Below are 24,284 nucleotides of genomic sequence, written 5' to 3'. Positions count from 1 at the left end.
GGAGACGGATACTGGCAGAAGTAAAGCTGTGAGTACCGGTCGTGAGTCGTGCTTCGGTAGCTCAGTTGGTAGAGCACTTGCCCGCGAAAGGCAAAGGTCCCGAGTTCGAGTCTCGGTCAGGCACACAGTTTTAATGTGCCAGGAAGTTTCATATCAGCGCACACTCCGCTGCAGAGTGAATATCTCATTCTGATTAAAAGCTGGTAAGATTTTTACACTGTATTCTAATATGTAAACTCAACCGAAGTTCTCAGTATGAGAACATTTGTTACAAACCCGTTCAAATACAAAAAGAGTTTGTGAGATGATAGAATTTAGTGCTATATCTTACTGTATTTCACAAAGTTGTCAAGTTTTAAACAAAGTAATAGATTGTTGTAGTGACAAGTTCATAGTTTCTCGGTCATCCTTTCCACTAGTGGCACACAAGTAAAATATCATGTGATTGTTCTGTTAACGTCAATACTGTCTAGAGCACTTTGGTGTAGATTGCAAATACATTTGCCGATGCCTACTCTTCAAAATAAATCTGTATATGATGTCAGTAGCCAAAGCTTCTTATGTGAATGTAAGATGACCTCTATTTATACTCTATTAAACAATGTAAAAAGTCGACCTGAGCAGCAGTAGTAGCTTAATCTGTGAATATAAGACAACCCTGTGAAAGAATGATGAATTGTAGTCAGGCAGATGTCGTACTTTGTTCAGACTCGGGATTGCAGTTGATTTGTCTGTTTTCCCAGAAAGGAAGTTACCTAAAAAGATGGTTTTCAATTGCTCTTCATTCAGGTGTCCCACTAAAATATTCAATACATTTGGTTTAACTGTCAGTGATTTCATCTAAATAAAAAAATACTGGATCATCAGTAACTACTCCTCTGATTTGTGACAGTTATCTTTTGTTAAGTGGCTGAAGGTATACAGTATACCTCTCTCGATACAGTTTCATAATTGAGTTGGCGAGCTTGGGAAGAGGGAGTACCACATGCTACAAATGCAGGCACTGTGTCATAAAAAAAAATCATTTTTACTTTTTTATGTTTAAGGTGCCAGTGACTCCCGATAAAATGCTGACTTACAGTATTGTTGTCACCCAGTATTCCATATTCTTGGCATGCTTTGTACTTTACTCATGGTGCTGAGTATTTACACTCACTGTCAATTGCAACAAAGTCGTAGCAGCTGCTGCACATTAAAACAGGTCTGTCAACCTGAATATTGTAAATATGAAACTGTTTAATAATGTCACACATTCTCTCAGCTCTCATTTTGGAATTTTGGATTTAGGAAGAAAATAATAAGTAAACATGCAGAAGAGTACCAAAAGTCAGAGTAGTCATAATTGCCACTGTGCGTGATGTACTGAACCTCAGTCTGCTTGTGCCCTTGTAGTGGTCACAAGACCCGCAAACAATTAGCACGGTGATCGGTGTTAAAACTGATGTGTTTAAGTTGTTTGACGTAGCCACAAATTTTTATAATGCTCAAATTTATGCCTAATTTTGGTATTTGTTAATTTTGGTTTGTTGTTCATGACAGTAATGTGTTGCTTCAGCAATTTATGTTTCTTTCTTCACTACATGTCAAACATCAAAATATTTCTTCACAAAGTATTCTGTTCTACCTCTATTGGATGAGCAGTTGAAGTGTAAACAGTAAGTTTTCAAATGGAAGTAAAGGCCAGAAATATGAGAATACTCTCAAATATCTTTTGTCTCTAGCTGAGACTGAACGTGAGTTAAGAGTTGGGAGGCAATGAGGAGACAAAAGATGAGCTTTTAGGCTTACAAGTGCCAAACAGGGTGCCTAGTGAGTCTGAAGATGTATGCACATTTTGGATGGTGAAGCTAAAAAGTAGACCCAACTTCAGTCATTATTCAAAGAATATGAAGATACGTTTTCACTTACTCCAAAGATACAATTAAGAAGGAAGGTAATCAATTGGAAAGTAACTTGGGAATAAGTGGCCGTTTCCCAGTATTCTAGCAAAAAGAGTATAAATGTAGCACGAAAGTAAGCCAGTGAAATATCTCTGGTATTTTCAGTTCATTTAACAATGATTAGAAATTATCAAAAGCGGTTGAGTTTTTGGCGAGGCAACAGTGTTAAGATACTGTGACATTTCACAGAGTGTCAAACTTGTCATAGTCTTTGCCAGAAGAAGATGGATATGACACTTGTGAAAATATCACAGTATTTTAACACTACCATCTGGCTAGAAGCAAGAGAGCTTTTCTCCATAGCATACACCAGGAAAGTTTACATTTAGGTAAATTAAATCTGCCATGAAAGACATAAAGGTTGGTTGGAAGAAAAACTGCTAGAAAAGCTGCTGGTGTTGTCAAGAAGCTGCTGATGTTGGAACAAGATGCAGGCAGATCATGTTCAGAGTCATGTATGAACCATTCAAACAGCAAAAAAATGAAGGTCCTATTCGCACTTTTATAGGCTGAACATTGTAATAATGATATTAGAAAAAGGATACCAGCAATATAAGGAAAACATAGATTGCTACTTAGTATAAAGATGGCATGTTAAATTGCAGACAGGCACAACAACAAGCTGTTTCCACATTAGCTTGTGGCCAAATCCTTTGTTAAAAATGGAAACACAAACACACATCCATTCACACAAGAAAACACACTTCTCGCACAAATGTGTGTGTGTGTGTGTGTGTGTGTGTGTGTGTGTGTGTGTGTGTGTGTGTGTGTGTGTGTTCTCTTTCCTGACAAAGGCTTTGGCTGAAAGCTAATGTGTGCCTGTCTGTAACTTAATGTGTCATCTTTGTACTAAGTACCAATCTACCTGCCCCTTTTAATGTTTGTATTCCAACCTATAGTTTCCATTGTTACGAAAAGGATAGATAGCTACTCACTGTAAAGATGCTTGCTTGTGTGAATGTGTATGTGTCTTCTCTGCTGAAGATGGCTTTGGTTGAAACCTACACTCTGTAACAGACCTTCCATTTTGCCTGTCTGCAACTCAATGCTTCATCTTTACAGTGAATAGCAATCTATCCTTTTCCTAACAGTATTGATACTTCAATCCGGAGTTTCCATTGTTTGAATATTCTAATAAATGTGTCAAAATTTTAGTACATTGTGGTCACGTGTGATTACAAATATTGATATTGACCATCTTAATCCAATGATTAGATTTTCATGAGGTAAAAAAAAACTGATCTTTTATCCAAGGAGAAGAGTAACAAATGATATTCTGAAGTTATTCGTTTACAAGAACTTGTGGAGTATTTATTGCAGATAACTGCTACCCAGTACTCTAAAAATCTAGTGAGGTTAGTAGAATAATCTGTGTAAATAAAGTCTTACTGTCTGTTCACAGTGTGAAGTGTATGAGAACTGCAGTGTGGTCATTGTTTCTTCAAATTCATAGCTATAGGTTCACATTTTTATAGGTAATAGATTCATGAAGGAAGCAGCTCACTGTGCTTCAGCTCATAATGTTTCCATTTAATGTGCTAATACCGCATAGAGAGAATTTTGCTATCCAAGTGTGTTTGATTGTTTAAAATATCTTTCAAAGGAGCTAAACAATGGAAAATCTGGAATTCAAAAACATTATGAAAGGGATAGATCTCGGCACACAGAAAAGGTGCTGAGTGGCAGACAAGACACACTGAAAAGAGACTTTTAGATATTATTTAGTTATCAGACTAAGTCCTTCGGGCTAATATAACAAAGAAAATAATCACTTATTGATAATATAATATAATGTAAATGGATAGATCATCTTTATCTATCAATTTAAAGAATAGGTCCTTCGACAGGTGTAGAAAAAAGAAAAAGAAACAAAAAATACACATGTTCAAACACGCACATGGCCATTGCCTATGCTTACCATACATCTGGTTTTAGTGTGGATAGTCCAGGACTCAGAAATAAAGTTCATGAACTACTCATTTGTATTGATGAAATGAATTCATCTAACCAAATTGACATAATCTGCTTCTCTGAACATCAGGTGAACACTGGTACAGAGTAGATATGGATGGAGGAGGAGTTGCCACATTTATTAAAAACTGCCACAAATTCAAGAACATTGACATTAATCAATTCTGTTCATAGCACCATCTAGAAGCATGTGCAACAGAAGTAGAGTTCCATAACAGATCCTATATAATAGTAACTATTTACCGAGCACCTTCAGGAAATTATAATCTATTCATAAATCATCTAGAAGCTTGTTTGGGTTATTTAATAGGAAGAAACAAAGAAATTTTGATTGCTGGTGACTTAGATACAGATTTTCTAATGCAATCTTCCAGTAAACATTTACCGCAGTTAGTAATGTTGTCTTTCAATCTAACTCACACTGTAAACTTTCCAACTAGAATCACTAAATCCTCAAGGACATTGATAACAATTTTATAGACAAATCAAAGGAACAAAATCATATCATAAAACCTGTAATAAATGGACTATCAGATCATGACATGCAGCTCCTTGTTTTAGATGTAAATTCTAAGCAGATTATCAAGACTGCTAAATCTGAGTACAGGAGAGTAGCCAGTCAACCAAAAATTGAGTGTTTCAGAAAACTTCTCAAAGATGTGAACTGGAAAGATGTTTATAGTGCTCATGATGTGAATGAAAAATATAACACATTCATGAACAATGTCAGTACCATGTTTGAAAACTGTTTTCCTCTAAAAGTTACTCAAATTAAACAGAAGTCTACAATAAAACCATGGATTACATAAAGAATAAAGATTTCCTGTAAGACAAAAAGGAAAATGTATCTGTCGACCAAGAATAGCTCCAGTGTTGATGATTTAGCTAAATACAGGGAATACTGTAAAATATTAAAAAAAATAATCTTACATCTAAAAAAATGCTCTACGAGAAGAAGATAGCAATGTCATAGAACAAAATAAAAACAATATGGGATATAGTGAAAGAGGAGAATGGTAGAACCAGAAAGGAACAGGAGCAAATCTATTTAACAAGGACTTTATATCTGTTACTGATAGAATGGGATTGTCAGGATCAGTAAATAATGCCCTTGAACATCTGAAACTAGCCTTTACAAATAGCTTCAAGTACACGAATATGTCACTCACTTCACCAAAAGAAATAACTACCATAATAATATTTTTAAAAACAAAGCATTCTAATGGTTACAGTTAAATATCAACAGAGTTAATTAAGGAATGTTCTTGTGAATTTAGTACAATTCTAAGTAACTTGTGTGACCAATCAATTATAACTGGGACATTTTGTGACTGGCTAAAATATGCAGATGTTAAGCCTCTATTCAAGAAAGGGGGTAAAGGGACACCATCAAACTACAGACCAAGTTCACTTTTGCCAGGATTCTCAAAAATTTTTGAAAAAGTAATGTATAAGCAGCTTCTCAACCATCTGACCACAAATAACATATTATCAAGAACACAGTTTGGATTTATGAAGGGTTCTTATGTCTAGAAGGCTATTTACATCTACACTGAAAATGTACTTTATTCATTAAATAAAGAATTACAAGCAGCAGGTATTTTCTGTGATTTGCCAAAGGCATTTGATTGTGTGCGAATTGACGCATGGTGCAGCAATGGCAATTGAATCTCAATGCAGATAAGTGTAAAGTGCTGCGAATACATAGAAAGAAAGATCCCTTGTCATTTAGCTACAAAATAGCAGATCAGCAACTGGAAGCAGTTAATTCCATAAATTATCTGGGAGTACGCATTAGGAGTGATTTAAAATGGAATGATCATATAAAGTTGATCATCGGTAAAGCAGATGCCAGACAGATTCATTGGAAGAATCCTAAGGAAATGCAATCTGAAAACAAAGGAAGTAGGTTACAGTGCGCTTGTTCGCCCACAGCTTGAATACTGCTCAGCAGTGTGGGATCCGTACCAGATAGGGTTGATAGAAGGGATAGAGAAGATCCAACGGAGAGCAGCGCGCTTCGTTACAGGATCATTTAGTAATCGCGAAAGCGTTACGGAGATGATAGATAAACTCCAGGGGAAGACTCTGCAGCAGAGACGCTCAGTAGCTCGGTACGGGCTTTTGTTGAAGTTTCGAGAACATACCTTCACCGAAGAGTCAAACAGTATATTGTGCCCTCCTACGTATATCTCGCGAAGAGACCATGAGGATAAAATCAGAGAGATTAGAGCCCACACAGAAGCATACCGACAATCCTTCTTTCCACGAACAATACGAGACAGGAATAGAAGGGAGAACCGATAGAGGTGTCAGGGTACCCTCCGCCCCACACTGTCAGGTGGCTTGCGGAGTATGGATGTAGATGTAGATGTAGAACATCCTTTTAAATAAATTAGAATTCTATGGTGTCATGGGCAGTGCTGCTAAATGTTTCAAGTCATACCTCGCTAACAGGAAACAAAGGGTGTCAGTGCAAGGGACTAGTGAATTAAGTCATCAGTCATCATCAGAATGGGAAGAAATTACATGTGGTGTCCCACAAGGATCCATCTTACGGCCATTGTTTTTTCTTGTGTACATTAATGATCTCTCATCAATTACACTGCCAGAAGCAGAGTTTGTTTTATTGGCAGATGACACAAGTATTGCAATAAATAGTATGTCAAGTGTAGTTCTAGAAAGATCTAATGATATTTTCATGGATATTAATAAATGGTTTAAAGCCAACTCACTGACATTAACTTTGAAAAGACTCCCTATATGCAATTCAGAACCTGTAAGAGGTTTCCACCCAGCATATGCATAAAGTATGAAGAAGAGCAGATAGAAGAGGTTGACAGTCTTAAATTCCTGGGATTACAACTTGATAATAAATTCAGTTGGGAGGAGCACACCACAGAACTGCAGAAACGCCTTAACAAATCTGTATTTGCAATTCGAGTGTTAGCAGACATAGGCGACATAAAAATGAAAAAGCTTGCATACTTCGCCTACTTTCATTCCATAATGTCATATGATATGGGGTAACTCTTCAAGTCAAACAAAAGCGTGTAATATGTATTGTTTGTGGTGTAAATACACGGACGTCCTGTAGAAACCTCTTCAAGGAACTGGGTATACTAACTACTCCCCCTCAGTATATCTACTCCTTAATGAAATTTGTCCTAAATAATATATCTCTTTTTCCAACAAACAGCTCAGTTCATACATACAATACCAGGAACAAAAATGATCTGCACAAGGACTTAAAAGCACTTACTTTAGTTCAAAAAGGGGTCCACTACTCAGGAACATTCATCTTCAATAATTTGCCAGCAAACATAAAAAATTTAGTTATAAATAAAGATCAGTTTGACAGGAGCCTGAAAGACTTACTAGTGGCCAACTCCTTACTCCATTGACGAGTTTTTTAATAGAAACAAATGATGTATTGTATATACTCATACTATTAGTATTATTATTTCAGCTTAAAAATTATGTACTGTATATACTCATACTATTAGTATTGTTATTTCAGCTTATATATATATATATATATATATATATATAAGGGACATGTTCCACATCCATCAGGATCTCCTCATCACGGATCTAATTTCCCTTCTCTCTCTTCAATCCTCCACCATCACTCCATTCCCTTGCCCCATCTTTCCATCACCCATCCCACCTCTCTCCTACCTTAAACAACCTGTCTCTGTCCTTCACACTTCTTGTGCTTCCTTCCCCCCCCCCCCCCCCCCCCCCCCCCCTCCTACACTTCCACCACTACTGCTATCTTCCCCTCCACCCACCCTCTGTGTATGTTATTGTATTTGTGTCTGTCTGCCTAATTCAGTGTCATTGTTTACAGGTTATTTAAGTCTTTTCGTCCAGAACTTATACCAGAACGTGTTTCAACTGTAAATACACATACAGCCTTTGGAAGAATCCCTGCTAAGCTGTCAGAGGCTGTAAATAAGCGTATTAGTATACACAGAGCAGGTGTTGCAGACCCAAGGAAAGAAATTAATCATCAAACAGATGCAGAACGCGTCACAATGGTATCTTTGGCTTTTAACATCAGTTTTTAGAATTATTTGACCATAAGCTTTACTAGAAGTATTAGGATTATTATTATTATTATTATTATTAAGTTTTTGTTCAGCACCAAATTGTTTTTTCGTATACTCAACAGTGGCAAATGGCATACTTTTTAAATACATTGCAAATTCATTTTTCTGACTGTGCAATGAATTTAGGATTACTTTTCTCTTTACATAAATAGTATTTTCCTGATTGTTAAACACTGAAAGTGTGTTATATATTTTTGGTTATAAACATAATGTAAGAGGGAGAATTTCTACTTAATATTCCACAGAAAATATAAAAGAAATAAAAAGAGGGGGGAAAAGTTACGTTAGTATTGTGCAGTATATCTTCTACTTACATGACACCCTTTTTTGCATTAAATAATAATATTGTTCAGTGATGTAAAAATAATTACTGATAAGTAGTTTTTTGTGGTAAATTTTTTCCTAAGTTGAGACCACAAATTACTGTAACCAGTCACAATGTATTATTATTTCCACAGCATGTTTTGAGGGATTACATCTCTGCTATCAAGTGGAGTTTTGTCTATGAATAAGACATTTATACACAACTTTTAGGTAACCACTGTTACTGTTATATAGTAGTCACAGGCTCCATTTCTAGTCATGTTGCAGTGTATACAAAGTGAATTCAGTGCTGGCATGAACAGAAATGGAGCCTATGATCTCTGAAAGATGGATTACCCCAAAAGTCATACATGCTTGCCTTATTAATTGACATAAATCCAACTGGTGGTGGTGTGATCTTCCAAAACACATATTCAATATAGTAATAAGTTTTGACTGTTTGCAGTAATTTGTAGTTGCAATTGATAAACGTCATTGCCAACATTAAACTAAAATATTCACATTGAAAATTGCAACTTCAGAATTGGAAGACTTAAAGAGCACTGAGCAATGCATTTGATAATCTAATTCCTCCAGGCAATGAACTCTTTCCACATAGTGTTATGTTTGTCTAGATCATGCTGTATGAGTGGCTGCAATGTTCTAACCAACATAATTATTTTAAATTCCTCACATTCCTCCTTAAGTACAAATACCAGTTTTAGGGAATGAACTGTGGTAAGACTCCTTAGGCTCAGTCCAACAGAGTATTTTAACTGCTGTTTCTGCTGCAGGATCAGTAACCTGTGTAAGTTACCTTGAACTCCACATTTCTATTCCCTAATTAATACTTTGGAATAATTTGAAGGGTGACACGTGGTCTTTCATGCAACAGTCTTCACAGCACCTAACTAACATATTTATTGCAAATATACTCTTCGATTAATTTATTTATTCATTTTTTCAATGAATTTTTGTGAATGTCCCATTTAGGGGTCTTAGAACAAAATTACACTATACAAAAATTAAGTGATATGGAAGTATAGCCCCAAATAACAAACTTTGAAGAATTGTAGAGTCTGTCATGAGCCACAAATTGAGGATAGGAACCCGTGTCCAGAAATGTCTTCCAACACTGCCACAGAGTGCATACCCTTTGGCAGTAAATGTGAGTTTGTATGCTGACAGGCTGTAGGTGGAAAGTCTCGCAACATTGTTTTTCAGTGATTGCAACTGATTGCCAGAATTGCCAGTAGAGAAGATGGAACTAACTGTTAAGTATACAGACCTTGTCTTGTAGGAATATGATGCTCTGTTGCCTCAGTAGATGACAGTTCCGGATACAGATTTACATCCAATGTTTATTTTTCTCCAATATACCAAAAAACACTGGAGATTTTAGAAGACTCCGGGAGATAAATGAGCTGTGAATGGAAACCTGTGTCCGAAACCGTCACCTACTGAGGCAACACAGCACCACATTCATATGGAACAGAGTTTTATGCACCAGCAGGCTCCATCTTTTCCACTGGTGATTGTGGCAGTCACTTGCAATTATTGAACAACAAACAACATTGTGACGTGTTCTGCTCATGGTCCTTTTGTGAACAAAGTAATGTTTGCTGCCAAAGGAGTGGCCCAGTGGCAGATGCTGGCCTGGTGCCTATAATTTCATTGCCCTGTAGTGTCATTACTTGAAATTTCCAGACACAGATTCCTATCCTCAATTTTTCCTCACAACACCTCGATTTCTGTCTGTATCATTTTGTAGTACATGGTATAAACACTAGTCTTTTCCCCATTACTTTGACAGCATGTGTGTTCGACACATGTACTGAACACTCCTCCTCCTCCTCCTCCTCCTCCTCCACTCTTGTATCTGCACCACATCCTCCCATTTCTATCTTTCCACCTCGTCCTCCCCATCCTGTCTATCTCCTCCTCCCCATGTCTCTGTCCATCCCTTCCTTCTAACTATATGTTCCTTCCCCTCCCTCTGACCGTATCCTCCTTCCCCTCCCTCTGACCATATCCTCCTTCCTCACCCTCTCACCATATCCTCCTTCCCCTCCCTCTCACCGTAGCCTGCTTCCTCACCCTCTCACCGTATCCTGCTTCCTCACCGTCTCACCGTAGCCTGCTTCCTCACCCTCTCACCGTAGCCTGCTTCCTCACCCTCTCACCGTAGCCTGCTTCCTCACCCTCTCACCGTAGCCTGCTTCCTCACCCTCTCACCGTAGCCTGCTTCCTCACCCTCTCACCGTAGCCTGCTTCCTCACCCTCTCGCCGTAGCCTGCTTCCTCACCCTCTCACCGTAGCCTGTTTCCTCACCCTCTGACCATGTTGTCCTCCACCTCTCTCTTTCAGTCTGCTTCCACCCGTCCTCTCCTCTCTTTCTTTCTCCTCCTCTCCTCTCTTTCTTTCTCCTCCTCTCCTCTCTTTCTTTCTCCTCCTCTCCTCTCTTTCTTTCTCCTCCTCTCCTCTCTTTCTTTCTCCTCCTCTCCTCTCTTTCTTTCTCCTCCTCTCCTCTCTTTCTTTCTTCTCCTCTCCTCTCTTTCTTTCTCCTCCTCTCCTCTCCTCTCTTTCTTTCTCCTCCTCTCCTCTCTTTCTTTCTCCTCCTCTCCTCTCTTTCTTTCTCCTCCTCTCCTCTCTTTCTTTCTCCTCCTCTCCTCTCTTTCTTTCTCCTCCTCTCCTCTCTTTCTTTCTCCTCCTCTCCTCTCTTTCTTCCTCCTCCTCCTCCCCTGTCTTTCTTTCTCCTCCTCCCCTGTCTTTCTTTCTCCTCCTCCCCTGTCTTTCTTTCTCCTCCTCCCCTGTCTTTCTTTCTCCTCCTCCCCTGTCTTTCTTTCTCCTCCTCCCCTGTCTTTCTTTCTCCTCCTCCCCTGTCTTTCTTTCTCCTCCTCCCCTGTCTTTCTTTCTCCTCCTCCCCTGTCTTTCTTTCTCCTCCTCCCGTCTTCCTTTCTCCTCCTCCCACTTCTCCCCTCTTTCTTTCTACTCCTCCCACATGTTTGTCTGTTTCCTCCTCCCCCTTGTTTTGTCAATCCCCTTCATTATCCATCTCAACCTGTCCCTAGCCATTCTCATTGGCACGTGTAGCCCCTGCTGTACAGTGTAATAAAGAGCACCAATACTGCTCTCAGAACATGCCTGTCATCAGGGCAGTCAGCACATCAGTGGCTTGAAAATGGTTTATTTGCCCCAGACTTCACAGGCCACCATGCTAAGCAACCAGCACTACTCCAACATGACATGCCTGTCATCCAAGGCAGCATACATGTCAGGACCCGGAAAACTGTTTCTCGCGCTGACATGTACACTGCCCTGCAAACCAGGTTGATTTGGCAGGCCAGTATTGTTCCAACACAACAAGCCAGTCGTGCTGGCCAGCCTATACACCAGGGGATGTGAAAGATACATTTTGCATGTATCTCTTCTCCTTTTAGAGCTAGGAGGCTGTAAAACCTCCAGTGCTGATTCTCATGAGGCCTGCTGTTATTGTGCCAAATTTGGGTGAAAGCGATCCGTAGGTTTGATCAGCAGGGATCTCTCTCTCTCTCTCTCTCTCTCTCTCTCTCTCTCTCTCTCTCTCTCTCTCTCTCTCTCTCATACACACACACACACACACACACACACACACACACACACACACACACACACACACACACACACACACACAGTAAAGAGGAGTGATCTAGTTCAGACCTTAAGGCACGTCTTGTCTAATATTAGTAGTTTCATACCTATGTGCACTATTTGCTGTTTTTAGAACTACAAACTGTTTCCTATTTGTTATTTGTTATAGACGGTGCCTCTAATGCTGATATCTCACAATATATCTAATAGTGTTATAACACGACACAATCAAAAACTTTTGAAATATCATGGTATGCACTAGTGACATGTCCCTTGTTGTCAGTACACTTACTACCTCATAAAGGAACACATTATTATTATTATTATTATTATTAAGAAATTTTAATAAATCCTTGTTTCCATCCCAGCACTATCATCTCAAAAGTAGACAAGTATGGTTTAAAAAGTTTACTTAAATCAAACCATTACTGCTTTCACACCTATTACAAATCTGTCTTCAGATGGCACTCCTAAATTTTACGCAGGAAGGTAAAATTTTGTTAACTTACTGCTAATGTCCTTTTTCTTTTTGTCCTTGCAGAAACATGCGTGAAATGATTTTAAAGTTAATAAAACATGAAATACGGCAAAAACTTGCTTGGTATTTATTATTTTCTGTGGAACAAGTTGTTTATGTATTTGTGTTATACATTTTAAAGTTTCAACATTTTGACTCGTGGGCTATGTCAGTGACACATTTCATGTCTTATTATAAAACCATTTCATATAAGTTTCTGTGAAGGGTAAAAAGAAAAATAACTGTAGTAAGTTTACCAAATTTTGAATGAAAAACTGATGTTTACCTTTGTGCACAAAACTATATGCAAAATTACTCTAAAATGAAGCCCCAGCAGGAAAACAAGTAAATCTGTAAGAGTTTTCTGAAGGTGGATTTATAATAAATCCAAAACGGGTAAGGCTTTGATTTTAATAAACTTTCTCAAGCTGTACTTGGGCTAGTTGCCTTTTATAAATTATAAACCTTTTACAATATCTTAACAATTGGAGCCAATAATGATTCTGCTGTTAAACTCTTGATTAGATCATACCAGCTGATTCAGTTACCTGATTGCCATCTTGACCTGTAGCACAGGAAAGACTCTTGAGTAGGTAGTCAGTCTATGCCTCATAGGGACTCTGACCCCAAAACCCACTTAGCCACTTTCGTGGTTGATTCAGACAGTAATAACATAATCTTACTAGAGGTGGCCATACAACAGTCTATCCTAGCTCAAAAGCCTTTACCTAATGAGATTTTCTACTAGTAAAAGGTTCACATCATCACTTACAAGTATAATGTCCTTCATCAAATTCACAATTGCAATTTTCAAGGTTTTAGCTGAGTTCATGTTTCATTCACTTGAAACAGCATTAATTTTGGCAAGAATGCCTTAAAAATCACGTTTCACATAGTTAGTTTTGTTCTCTTCTGATTCATTTTCAGTCCTTCCATGGGAGTATTGCTTGAGGTACTGTGTTGGTGGTCCTCTATCACATGGTTTCATTCAGGAGAATAATTAGGCCTGGTGGTCTGGCAATAAAGCAAGTGACTGGAATCTGAAAGGTCCCAGGATCTAATTCCGATTAGACCACAAATTTTTCCAGTCTACCATTAGTCTAGCCTTCATCTCTCAGTGACAAGAAGATTCACCAGGAGCAGCATGTGGTTCCAATTGTATGTTAAACTGTACGTCTTCTTTCCCTGGTAATATTACTAGGGTAAGTTAAAGATACACAGGTCATTAAAATGGTGTCCGATTGAGAGACTTGTACCAGCTTGTTGAATGACACAATTACTGTTCAAGACAACAATGTTCCCCCCAAAGGAGATTTCAAGTCTAGCATTATTTTAACTGTCATCAACAGCATTTCATTTGCAGTAAGAAGTTCTGTTAAACGTTTTCAGTTCATGAATAATTATGTAATCTTTTGTTTATATTCAATCCAATGAAATCAACATGACAGTTGCAGCTGATAATGAAAAGATTGAAATAATGGACAATAAATATTAGTTTCAGGTTTTTACTTTGGGAAAACTATGTATATGAATTTTAAACACTTCATGTTGTGTTGTTAACCAGAAATCAAATTATCAGACACTATTTTAATTTATTTAATCTGCAAATTTGTAGATTACTCTTTGACAAGAAATAAACTTTATTGCATTCAAAAGCTTAACAAAATAAGTGCATAAAATTGATGAATGTTTTGAGATGCTTCAGAAGACAATTATATTTTGCTGTAGCTCTATAAAATTTTCATAATATCCCAAATTGACTATGGCAGGTTGGGTACTGTTCACCATAAAGTCATCATGCTGGCAAAAGTCAGCTGTCAGACCAACTCAGATATGAATGTGTGTAGAGCCTGAGGAGCGGTCACTTTCCACTATGTGATGCCTTGTCAGTGTGATGCACAAGTTCAGAAAGTTCTAGAAGTGGCAACAGTTACTGTGCCTTTAAGATTGCATGCTAAAAAAGTCTCGTTTGATTTATTGGAGTTGAGGATAATGAGTCAGAGATGGATTAAGCTGTTGTCCTGGCTGTTTCGGAGGCACAGAGTGATTTTGAGTTGAAGTTCAACAGCTCATGTACTCCAAGACTATTATTAAAAGTGTGTGTGGTTTAATTATTTTAAAGGGTTTTTTATGATATTATCAGCTTATTTACTTGTGAGTCTAGTCTAAGCAAGGCATACCTTCAGCTGCTACGATATTATCCCTGATAAAATAATCAGAGTTTACCTTTCTTAGAGATGCTATAAGAGGGGGGGGGGGGGGGAGGGAGGGGGGGAATCTCGTCTCCTACCAGATACAGATCCAAGCCAATGAGGTGCATTCTGCTGGATGCCAGAACACTACAGGATACAGGTAAATGATGAAGCTGACGAAGCAGTGAAGGTATAGGGAAAATACCATGATGCTGCCTCTTCCCGCGCCCCTCCCCCCAATCCCTTTCTCTTTCACGTCCCTTCCCACACACTCTTTGTATGTCACTACTTTGCACCTGCAAAAGAGATCTGTATGTTTTTGTTTCCTTATATTTAGCTAAAACAGTTGGATTTAATATTTTTTTTTTTTGATTTTTGTAATGAATACACAATTTACAGAATACTATGCCTCTCACCCTCCCCTTTTTTCTGGTAGCTTTGTTGATATGTGATGTGATTGGATTAAATATTATGAATGCCTATTTAATAATTTTCCATATTAAATATATCCTGTGTTTTCTATTTTCAGGATGATGACAGTTCTGACAGTGAATCCATTTATCCTATTCAAAAGGTGAGAGACTTTTAGAGGTGTATTAAGAAGTACTATAATTGTGTTCAGCATTTCTGCGAACATTTAAAATACAGCAGTCATATATTATAGTTGTTATATTTCCTGTTATTCTTATCATCATCATCATCATCATCATCATTTTTGTCATTGTTCTGAGAAGCACTCAAGTATAAATCAGTGTCACATAAATGAGGAGATTACTCTGAGCTGATAAATATTGAACTATGACTTGCATGTGGCAGATCAGTTATCATATAACTTTTTAGAATATTGGCTCAAATACATATTCATACTTTCAAACACTTTAACAACTAGACACAAAAGTTCAGAAATATCCAAATTTTTTTTTTTGTTAAAGATAACACGAAGTTTATATAAAGTCATGATTTCTTCCATAATAATAATTACAGAGAACAAGATGGATAACCCTGTATGTAACCTGATTGTGTTAGTGAGTCAGTTTTGATTAATAATTATACATTTTATGTTAACATTTCCATTCCCTATACATTTTTGCAAGTGTGAAATTCTTGATAACCACCACAGTATAGTGGTGGGCAGAGAATAAAAAGTTCTATCTAATTTGTGCTATTAAACTATTAACGTCGACTGTAAGTTATAACGCTGAATTACTGGAAATGCATACCCAGCTAGGAGAATGGGAGGGCAGCTGACCACACACACACACACACACACACACACACACACACACACACACACACACAAACCTTGGGGGGGGGGGGGGGCAACTCTTTGCAATCCAAACCAGACAAACAGACGTATCGATTTGGTGTCAGTTTGAATAAATCCACAACACACATACCATGCCATCTGTCATCAAATCTAAATACTGTTTCAGTTCACTGCGAAACTAGCATGAGTTGTTACCCTTCTCTCCCCTCTCCCAGTCTCATATCCTGAGTACACTCTTGAATCACTGTTATTACATAACACTTAGCTTGGTGGTGTCTGATTTTGACATGGCTTGTGAAACTAGTTTTCTTCTATGCAGCAGAGAGGGTAATGTGACATTATTTGTTATTAGGTAGGACCTTAATACCATTGTTTAAATCTCATTCTTCTCTTTGGAATGCATGGAATTGGGACACATGATAATGTTGATTGAAACCCTTCTGTTAGATAGGGGCTTTTAACCTAGTGAGGTTAGTGCGGAAGCTCAATGACGATGACAAAGACAAGTGTTTTGAGTTTTGTTCATGGTTGCAACAATTGAATTAGGATGAGGATGGCATTTTTGATCACCTAATTTTTAGTGACGAAGCCACTTTTCACGCTAATGGGAAAGTGAACAGACATAATTTTCTAATCTGGGTTACAAAGCACCCACACAAATGCATTGAATTTAAGCATGATTTCCCAAAGGTAATGTTTTTTGTGCCTTGCCACATTGAAAACTGTATGGGCCTTTCTTCTTCGCCGAGAGCACTGTCACTGGATGTTCCTACTTGGACATGTTGCAGCAATGGCTGATGCCTCAAATGCAATCAGACTCTCTGTTCATCTTTCAGCAGGATGGGGCTCCATCCAGTTTTCATCATGTAGTTCGTGGGTACCTGGACACGGAGCTGCCGCGTCAATGGATCGGCTGCACTACAAAAGGGGACAGCTGTTTCATGAAATGGCCTCCCCCCGATCACCAGATCTCACTCCATGTGAATTTTTTTGTGGGGACACATTAAAGATCTGGTGTATGTACCACCTCTACCACTTGATGTAGCAGACCTACGGGAGAGAATACAGGAAGTGACTGCTAAGTCGAGAAAGCCATGCTGGGACGGATATGGCAAGAATTCAGTTACCATATTGATGTGTGCCGGGTCATTCATGGTTTGCATATAGAAAATTTGAAAAAAAAAAAACCTTTCAGAATTTCTCTTCAAAATGCAATATTTATGACATCTGTTCAATGTTTAATTCTTGTGCAATAAATAATTGAAAGTGTTCCCGGACTTTATGTACATCCTGTATATGTAAATAACAATATTAAATGCATTATCCTTCAAGTTTACCGATATTATGTTAAGGTTTTCTCTTTATGACCTGCGGATTAAATTGGTAATCTACTCATCTGACCGAGTATAGCTTGTAACACCCTATTCCACAGCTTTTTATATTGGTATGACTACCAATCTGATGTCCACCAGGACGAACGGTCACTAAAATACGGTACTATTCAGTAGATTCCTACATTTCTCCACCCAAAAACACAGACCAAGATATCTTATGTGAGATCAATGTAGAACTGCTGGTGCATCTGTTTAAGCCACATCACTTGGATTCAAAACAGCAGACAATGACAGGTTCTAACACCAATTCTGAAAATTGTGACCTTTGCTTCCTTCCAGAGAGTAGCACTATTCATCTCAAAGTCAGCTGGGTGTCTAAAGAAAATGAGGATTGCGTCTGAACAAAGGCAAAAGGCATCATCAATCATAACATGCAGCTAGCCACACAAGTGCATTCAATAAGTACACAGGGGCTTCTTTCCAAAACTGACTGTAATTTTTCTGTGGCGCAATACTACAAACTCAATACCAGAGACCATGCACTGCTTGTGTCTAAATATTTTCGGACAAAAGAAAGTTCTAAGCCAAGTAATCTGTGTTCAACTGATGAACTACAATGAGGCCCCCATGGCACGAAAATTGGAAATCAGCTCATTGAGAAGGTTCACAGCACTGTGATGTTCTTATTACATAACTGTGGTGCAAGAAGAAGAGCAATGTTGCAAAAAGATAATCAGCAGTGATATGGTAACTAAGACTAAGATAAAGTCTCACTAAAATTAAAGTTCAAGCTGTGTGATAAGTACTCAGTACAACCAGCCTGTATGTGAAAGCTTTACCATTATCATGCTGTTGCTGCTGAGGGTGGAAAGACAGCAATGAGATGATGAAATGTGATTAAAACATGTGATCTCTCTCTTGGCACTTATCAAAAGTGGGAGATCACTTCCCATATTCTCTCCTGGAGCTCTGATACACCACGTGGTAGAGGCGGTACATACACCAGATCTTTAATGTGTCCCCAAAAAAAAAAAAAAAAAAAAAACCACACGGAGTGAGATTTGGTGATCTGGGAAGCCATTTCATTACACAGCTGTCCCCTTTTGTAGCACAGCTGATCCATCGAGGTGGCATCTCCGTGTCCAGGTACTCCCAAACGTCATGATGAAAATGGGGTGGAGCCCCATCCTGCTGAAAGATGAACAGAGAGTCTAATTGCATTTGAGGCATCAGCCATTGCTCCAACATGTCCAAGTAGGAATATCCAGTGACAGTGCTCTTAGTGAAGAGTTTTCGACGTGACAAGGCACAAAAACATTACCTTTGGGGAATCGCACTTGAATTCAATGCATTCGTGTGGACGCTTTGCACCCCAGATTCGACAATTATGCCTGTTCACTTTCCCTTTAGTCTGAAAAGTGGCTTCGTCACTAAAAATTAAGTGATCAAAAATGCCATCCTCATCCTCATTCAATTGTTGCAACTACGAACAAAACTCAAAACGCTTGTCTTTGTTCTCATCATCGAGTTTCTGCACTAGCTCCAATTTGGATGGTTTCATAGATAGCTTCTGTTCCAGGACTTTGTACACTGTCATTGGAGTCATTTCGAGTTCACGGGATGCACAACACTTCGATTTCTTTGGGCTCCTTATGAATGTGTCTCCTACGCGTTCTACATTCACTTCACTCACACTGGGATGTCGCTTCTCTTTGCCGGGCACAAGCAACCCATTGTAACGAATTTGTTGCACCAGTGGCAAATGGCCTTTTTTGTTGGTGGGTTCTTAACCGTACTTTGTTCTAAACATCCGTTGAACAGCTGTAGCTCTCTTGTTTTTGTCGAACTCCATCACACAGGCAGCTCACTCCACACCTGAACATGCCATGTTTGAGACTAGTGCTATCAGCAAATTACCAGACTACACTAAGGCAGTATACATGAAAAAAACTTTCAGGGGTTTTCCTCAAAATGATATACATATGACATCTGTACAATGTTTGGTTCTTGTGCAATAAATAATTGTAAGTGTTTCCATACTTTATGTACGCCCTGTATAATCTGAATTCAGTTTACCTTTGTATGAAATAGAGTAGCTTCAAAATTTAAGATTGTAATAGGAGGGTTGGAACTTTAATAGCGGCAACTATTTATTTACAGCTTGTACAAAATATACGTGGTTATGGTTGTGTTCCAAAAATGAAGAGCATAGAGACAGAAGTGCTGACATTTTCTGCAGGGCCTGACCGTCCTTTTGCCGGACAATGCTCAAGCACGCACAGTGCAAGCTGTTACTGATTTGTTTGACTGATGGGGTTGCTAAGTGCTATACCACCTACTGCACTCCCCTGACTTAAGCCCTCGTGTGTTCAACTCAATTTCTAAACTGAAGGAAACACTTCACAGCATTCGCTTCAGAACTGCTACAAATTCGTCGGGCAATAGACTGGGTCACTCGAACTGTCTACACAACTGGCGCTGCGAAGAGTATCCTAGGACATCACTGGCAATGGGTTATACACAATGCTGGTATCTATTTTGTATGAGCTGTAAATAAGTAGTTGCCACTATTAAGGTTCCAATCCTCGTATTTCTTTTTTTCTGTCACTTTCCCATCATCTTTCATTGATTGTGTGTATCATTACTAATTTTATCTGTTTTTCGGCGTTGCTAAGTTTCCCACAAAATTTATACTATATTGTCAGTTGTGAACTAGACTTCTGCTCCCCACAAATTTTGTCAGTGCCAGTGTTCTTGTTTAGACATTAATGGCCCTCTAAGTTAAGTGTTAAATAGTGGGAGCTCCTGGTTGGAATATCAACAGTATAGACCAGCACTTTTCCACTGAATCACAGTAACAGGCTTTAATACATTGGGTGGAACTGAAGACACAATTAGTTACAAAATTGTCATGGGAGGAAGACAATTCTCCAAAACTGGAATAATGCTGTAATTATTCTAATACACAACAAAGCAGATGAGCAGTTCATAAAATAAATACCTATCAGCCTCCTGTGCTTTATTATTATTATTATTATTATTATTATTATTATTATTATTATTATTTACTATTTGCTTTTACAGCCCCATTGGACCACTTTAGTCAATCATTTCTTGGTCCTCTTCAGTAAGCTCATGTTTTGTTCTTTTTTAACTGCCCAGTATCTTTTCATTCATTCTGATCTTTCCTGTCTTTCCTCATACCCTTATCATAGTATGTCCTTTGTCTACGTTTGGTTTAAATCTTATTTTCTTGTCTTTAAATTTCTTGGGGTTTTTTGTCTTGTTTTGCAGATCATCCAAGGTTATATCTTGTTCTCTCATATCCTCTTAACTTCCTTGATACTTCATACTTGTTGCTTCAGATTCCACAGTTTCTGCATAATTTTTCTTGCTAATCTGGTTTCTGGCATCCTCATTATGTGACCAAAGAAAGAAATCCTGTTTTTATATATCTGTGATAGGCTCCAGTTCTTTGTACACTATTTCATTCGGCACTATTGCCATTGTCCTTCCTTCTGGTATTTTTTATGCATGCATGTTCTAGCTGTTCTTCTCTCTACTTTTAGTATTTTGTCAACCCTGTTTCACTGAATGACTTTAAGAAGAGTCTCGCTTGTGTATGTTACCTCTGGCTGAACCATCGTTTTGTAGTGTTTTAATTTTGTTTGAATTGATAGGCATTTCTTATTGTATGTAGATCATGTTAGTCTTTGAGCTTTTATCATTTTATTGGTTCTTTCTTGCCAAGCAGGTTTTTCATCCAAGTTGTGTTATAATCTCCCCAAGATATTTAAATTGCTTCACTATTTTGATTTTTCTGTTGTCTACTGTTACGTGGTCAATTACTAGCAGGTCTGTTACCATCATATTGGTCTTATCAAAAGGTATCTGGAGTCCTACTTTTTGCATTATATTTATCAGGCTCATTGTTTGATTTCTAGCTTCTTGTACATTATTAGCTAGTAATGCGAAGTCATCTGCAAGTCTCAAACAATTTAGGTTTATATCATCTTTCTTGGTTCCAATTGTTATGTTTTTAGGATTCTCTTCATACCATTCTCTCATCAAGTATTCAAGAGCAGAATTGAAGAGCAGTGGTGATAGACCATCTCCTTATCTTGACCCTGTTTTAATTGTAAATGGCTCAGATAGTTCTCCTCTAAATTTAACTTTGGACTTGGTGTTTGTAAGGGTTAATTTTATCATTTTTGTTAATTTTGGATGAAGTCCAAAATTTCTATTATGTCCAGCCTAGATCTGCGGATGTAATCATAAGCTTTTTTGAAGTCTACAAAGGTAATGAGTAGTTGCTTCTGTCTCCTTTTGCAGGCATCCATTATTAATTTTAATGTGATGATCTGTTCTGGGCAGCTTCTCCAGGGTCTAAATCCTCCTTGATATTCTCCTAGCTCCTTTTCAAGATGATCTTTACAGCGATTGTAGACAATTCTTGACAATATTTTACGTGTGCAATCCGATAGGGAAATCCCTCTGTAGCTGTCCTGACTTGATTTTTCTCCTTTTTTGTGTAAGGGTGTATGATATGAGGCTAACCCCAAAAGTAAGGTCTCCTATTTTTTTATAAGTACAGAACTCTGTTTGTGTGTCAGTTGGTCACACTGTTATGAAGAGTGCTTGATGCACTGTCTGTAAACATGCGCATGCCGCGCTCAGTCTTGGCTTGGCAGCTGTTGAGAATGGAGCACTTGTTAGAAGTTACCGCCAAATGCGAATTGCGCGTAGCTGTTCAGTTTCTGAAGGCAAAGGGCACTGTGCTGATTGAAGTCCATTGCCAATCAATGGAAGTGTATGGTGAGATGTGTTTGGATGTCAAAAACGTTCGAAAGTGGTGTAGAGAGTTTGCAGTTTGTCGGACCGAAATTTACAATGAACAAAGGAGTGGGAGACCGTCAGTTTCTGAGGCGACAGTGTTGAAGGTTGAGCAAATCGTGTGTTAAGATTGGCGGATCACCCTGTATGGCCTCTGTACCTTGCTTCCGAGGTTTCCCAAAGCACTGGTCACAGAATTTTAACAGAAACATTGAACGCATGCTGACTGAAGACCACATGCGGCAACAAGTTGATGCCTCCCACGCATTTCTTCACCACCTTGCAGCTGAACAGGACAACTTTCTGGACTGGTTAAAAGAACATTTGGCCAGAAAGCGATTCAGCTGCGACGACAAAGTGAAAGAAGAGGTTCATAACTTTCTGAACAGCATGGCGGTGAGCTGGTATGACATGGGCATACAATAACTGCCAGAGTCTACAAAAATGAATTGACAGAAATGGTGATTATGTCAAAAAATAGCTAAATGTTCAAGCTGTAAACTGATGTAAATGATTGTAGGCGTAAATAGGTCTATGTGCTTATTAAAAAAAAAAAAAAAAAAAAAGAGACGTTACTTTTGGGCTACCCGCGTAGCTGTAGCCCAGTCTTCTGGCAGCTCTTCTCCGATCTAGATTTTATCTATGTATTGATGTAATATCATCTTCACGGGTTCTGCTGCTTATTTCCAGAGCTATGCAAATGTTTGATCTTCTCCACTTGCTTTGTAGTTCTTGAGCTCACTCAAAGCTTTGTAGACTTCCTGAATTGTCAATGAGTTTACATTTTCTGGTGGGGTTTTTATTGGAGTTTCTGTGTTTATTTCAAGAAACTCACGAGGATCCTCACGATTTAGTAGTTCGTTAAATGATTCTGTTAAAATTTGTGAATTTCTTTTATCACTATGGGCCATCATATTGTTTTTATCTTTTACCATTAGTGTTGGGGGATAATATCTTTGAAGTTGTCTGCTAAATGTTTTGCAGTAATCTCGTGAGTTTGTTTCCTTACTACACTTCTGGCCATTAAAATTGCTACACCAAGAAGAAATGCAGATGATAAATGGGTATTCATTTTACAAATATATTATAGTAGAACTGACATGTGATTACATTTCCACACAATTTGGGTGCATAGATCATGATAAATCAATACCCAGAACCACCACCTCTGGCCATAATAATGGCCTTGATATGCCTGGAAATTGAGTCAAACAGAACTTGGATGGCGTGTACAGGTACAGCTGCCCATGCAGCTTCAACACGATACCACAGTTCATCAAAAGTAGTAGTGACTGGCGTATTGTTACGATCCAGTTGCTGGGCCACCTTTGACCAGACGTTTTCAGTTGGTGAGAGATCTGAAGAATGTGCTGGCCAGGGCAGCAGTCGAACATTTTCTGTATCCAGAAAGGCCCGTACAGGACCTGCAACATGCCATCGTGCATTATCCTGCTGAAATGTAGGGTTCGCAGGGATCGAATGAAGGGTAGAGCCACGGGTCGTAACATATCTGAAATGTAACGTCCACTGTTCAAAGTGCCGTCAATGCGAACAAGAGGTGACCGAGACATGTAACCAATGTCACCCCATACCATCATGCCAGGTGATACGCCAGTATGGCGATGACGAATACATGCTTCCCATGTGCGTTCACCACGATGTCGCCAATCATGGATGCGACCATCATGATACTGTAAACAGAATCTGGATTCATCTGAAAAAATGATGTTTCGCCATTTGTGCACCCAGGTTCATCGTTGAGTACACCATCGCAGGCGATCCGGTCTGTGATGCAGCGTCAAGGGTAACTGCAGCCATGGTCTCCGAGCTGATAGACCATGCTGCTGCAAACGTCGTCAAACCATTCATGCAGATGGTTGTAGTCTTGCAAACGTCCCCATCTGTTGACTTATGGATCGAGACGTGGCTGCACGATCCCTTACAGCCATGTGGATAAGCTACCTGTCATCTCGACTGCTAGTGACAAGAGGCCATTGGGATCCAGCACGGCGTTCCGTATTATGCTCCTGAACCCACCGATTCCATATTCTGCTAACAGTCATTGGATATCGACCAACGCGAGCAGCAGTGTCGCAATACGATAAACCACAATCGCGATAGGCTACAATCCGACCTTTATCAAAGTCGGAAATGTGATGGTACACATTTCTCCTCCTTACGC

General features: G+C 38.7%; 1 protein-coding gene across 3 annotated transcripts in view; it reads left to right on the top strand.

Moving 5' to 3' along the window:
• LOC126267979 (centromere protein I-like) overlaps positions 1-24,284 on the top strand; it is a 351,312-nt gene that overhangs the window by 84,787 nt on the left and 242,241 nt on the right. For all 3 annotated transcript variants that reach the window (XM_049973330.1, XM_049973337.1, XM_049973346.1), the window contains exons 6-7: positions 7,765-7,954; positions 15,198-15,242. In XM_049973330.1, the coding sequence (XP_049829287.1) occupies positions 7,765-7,954; positions 15,198-15,242 (235 nt within the window). The remainder of the gene's footprint in view (positions 1-7,764; positions 7,955-15,197; positions 15,243-24,284) is intronic.

The sequence above is a fragment of the Schistocerca gregaria genome, chromosome 1 (genome assembly GCF_023897955.1).
Source record: "Schistocerca gregaria isolate iqSchGreg1 chromosome 1, iqSchGreg1.2, whole genome shotgun sequence".
Classification (NCBI taxonomy): Eukaryota; Metazoa; Arthropoda; class Insecta; order Orthoptera; family Acrididae; genus Schistocerca; species Schistocerca gregaria.
The sequence above is the reverse complement of the archived record's forward strand: the minus strand, read 5'-3'. Positions and strand labels throughout refer to the sequence as shown.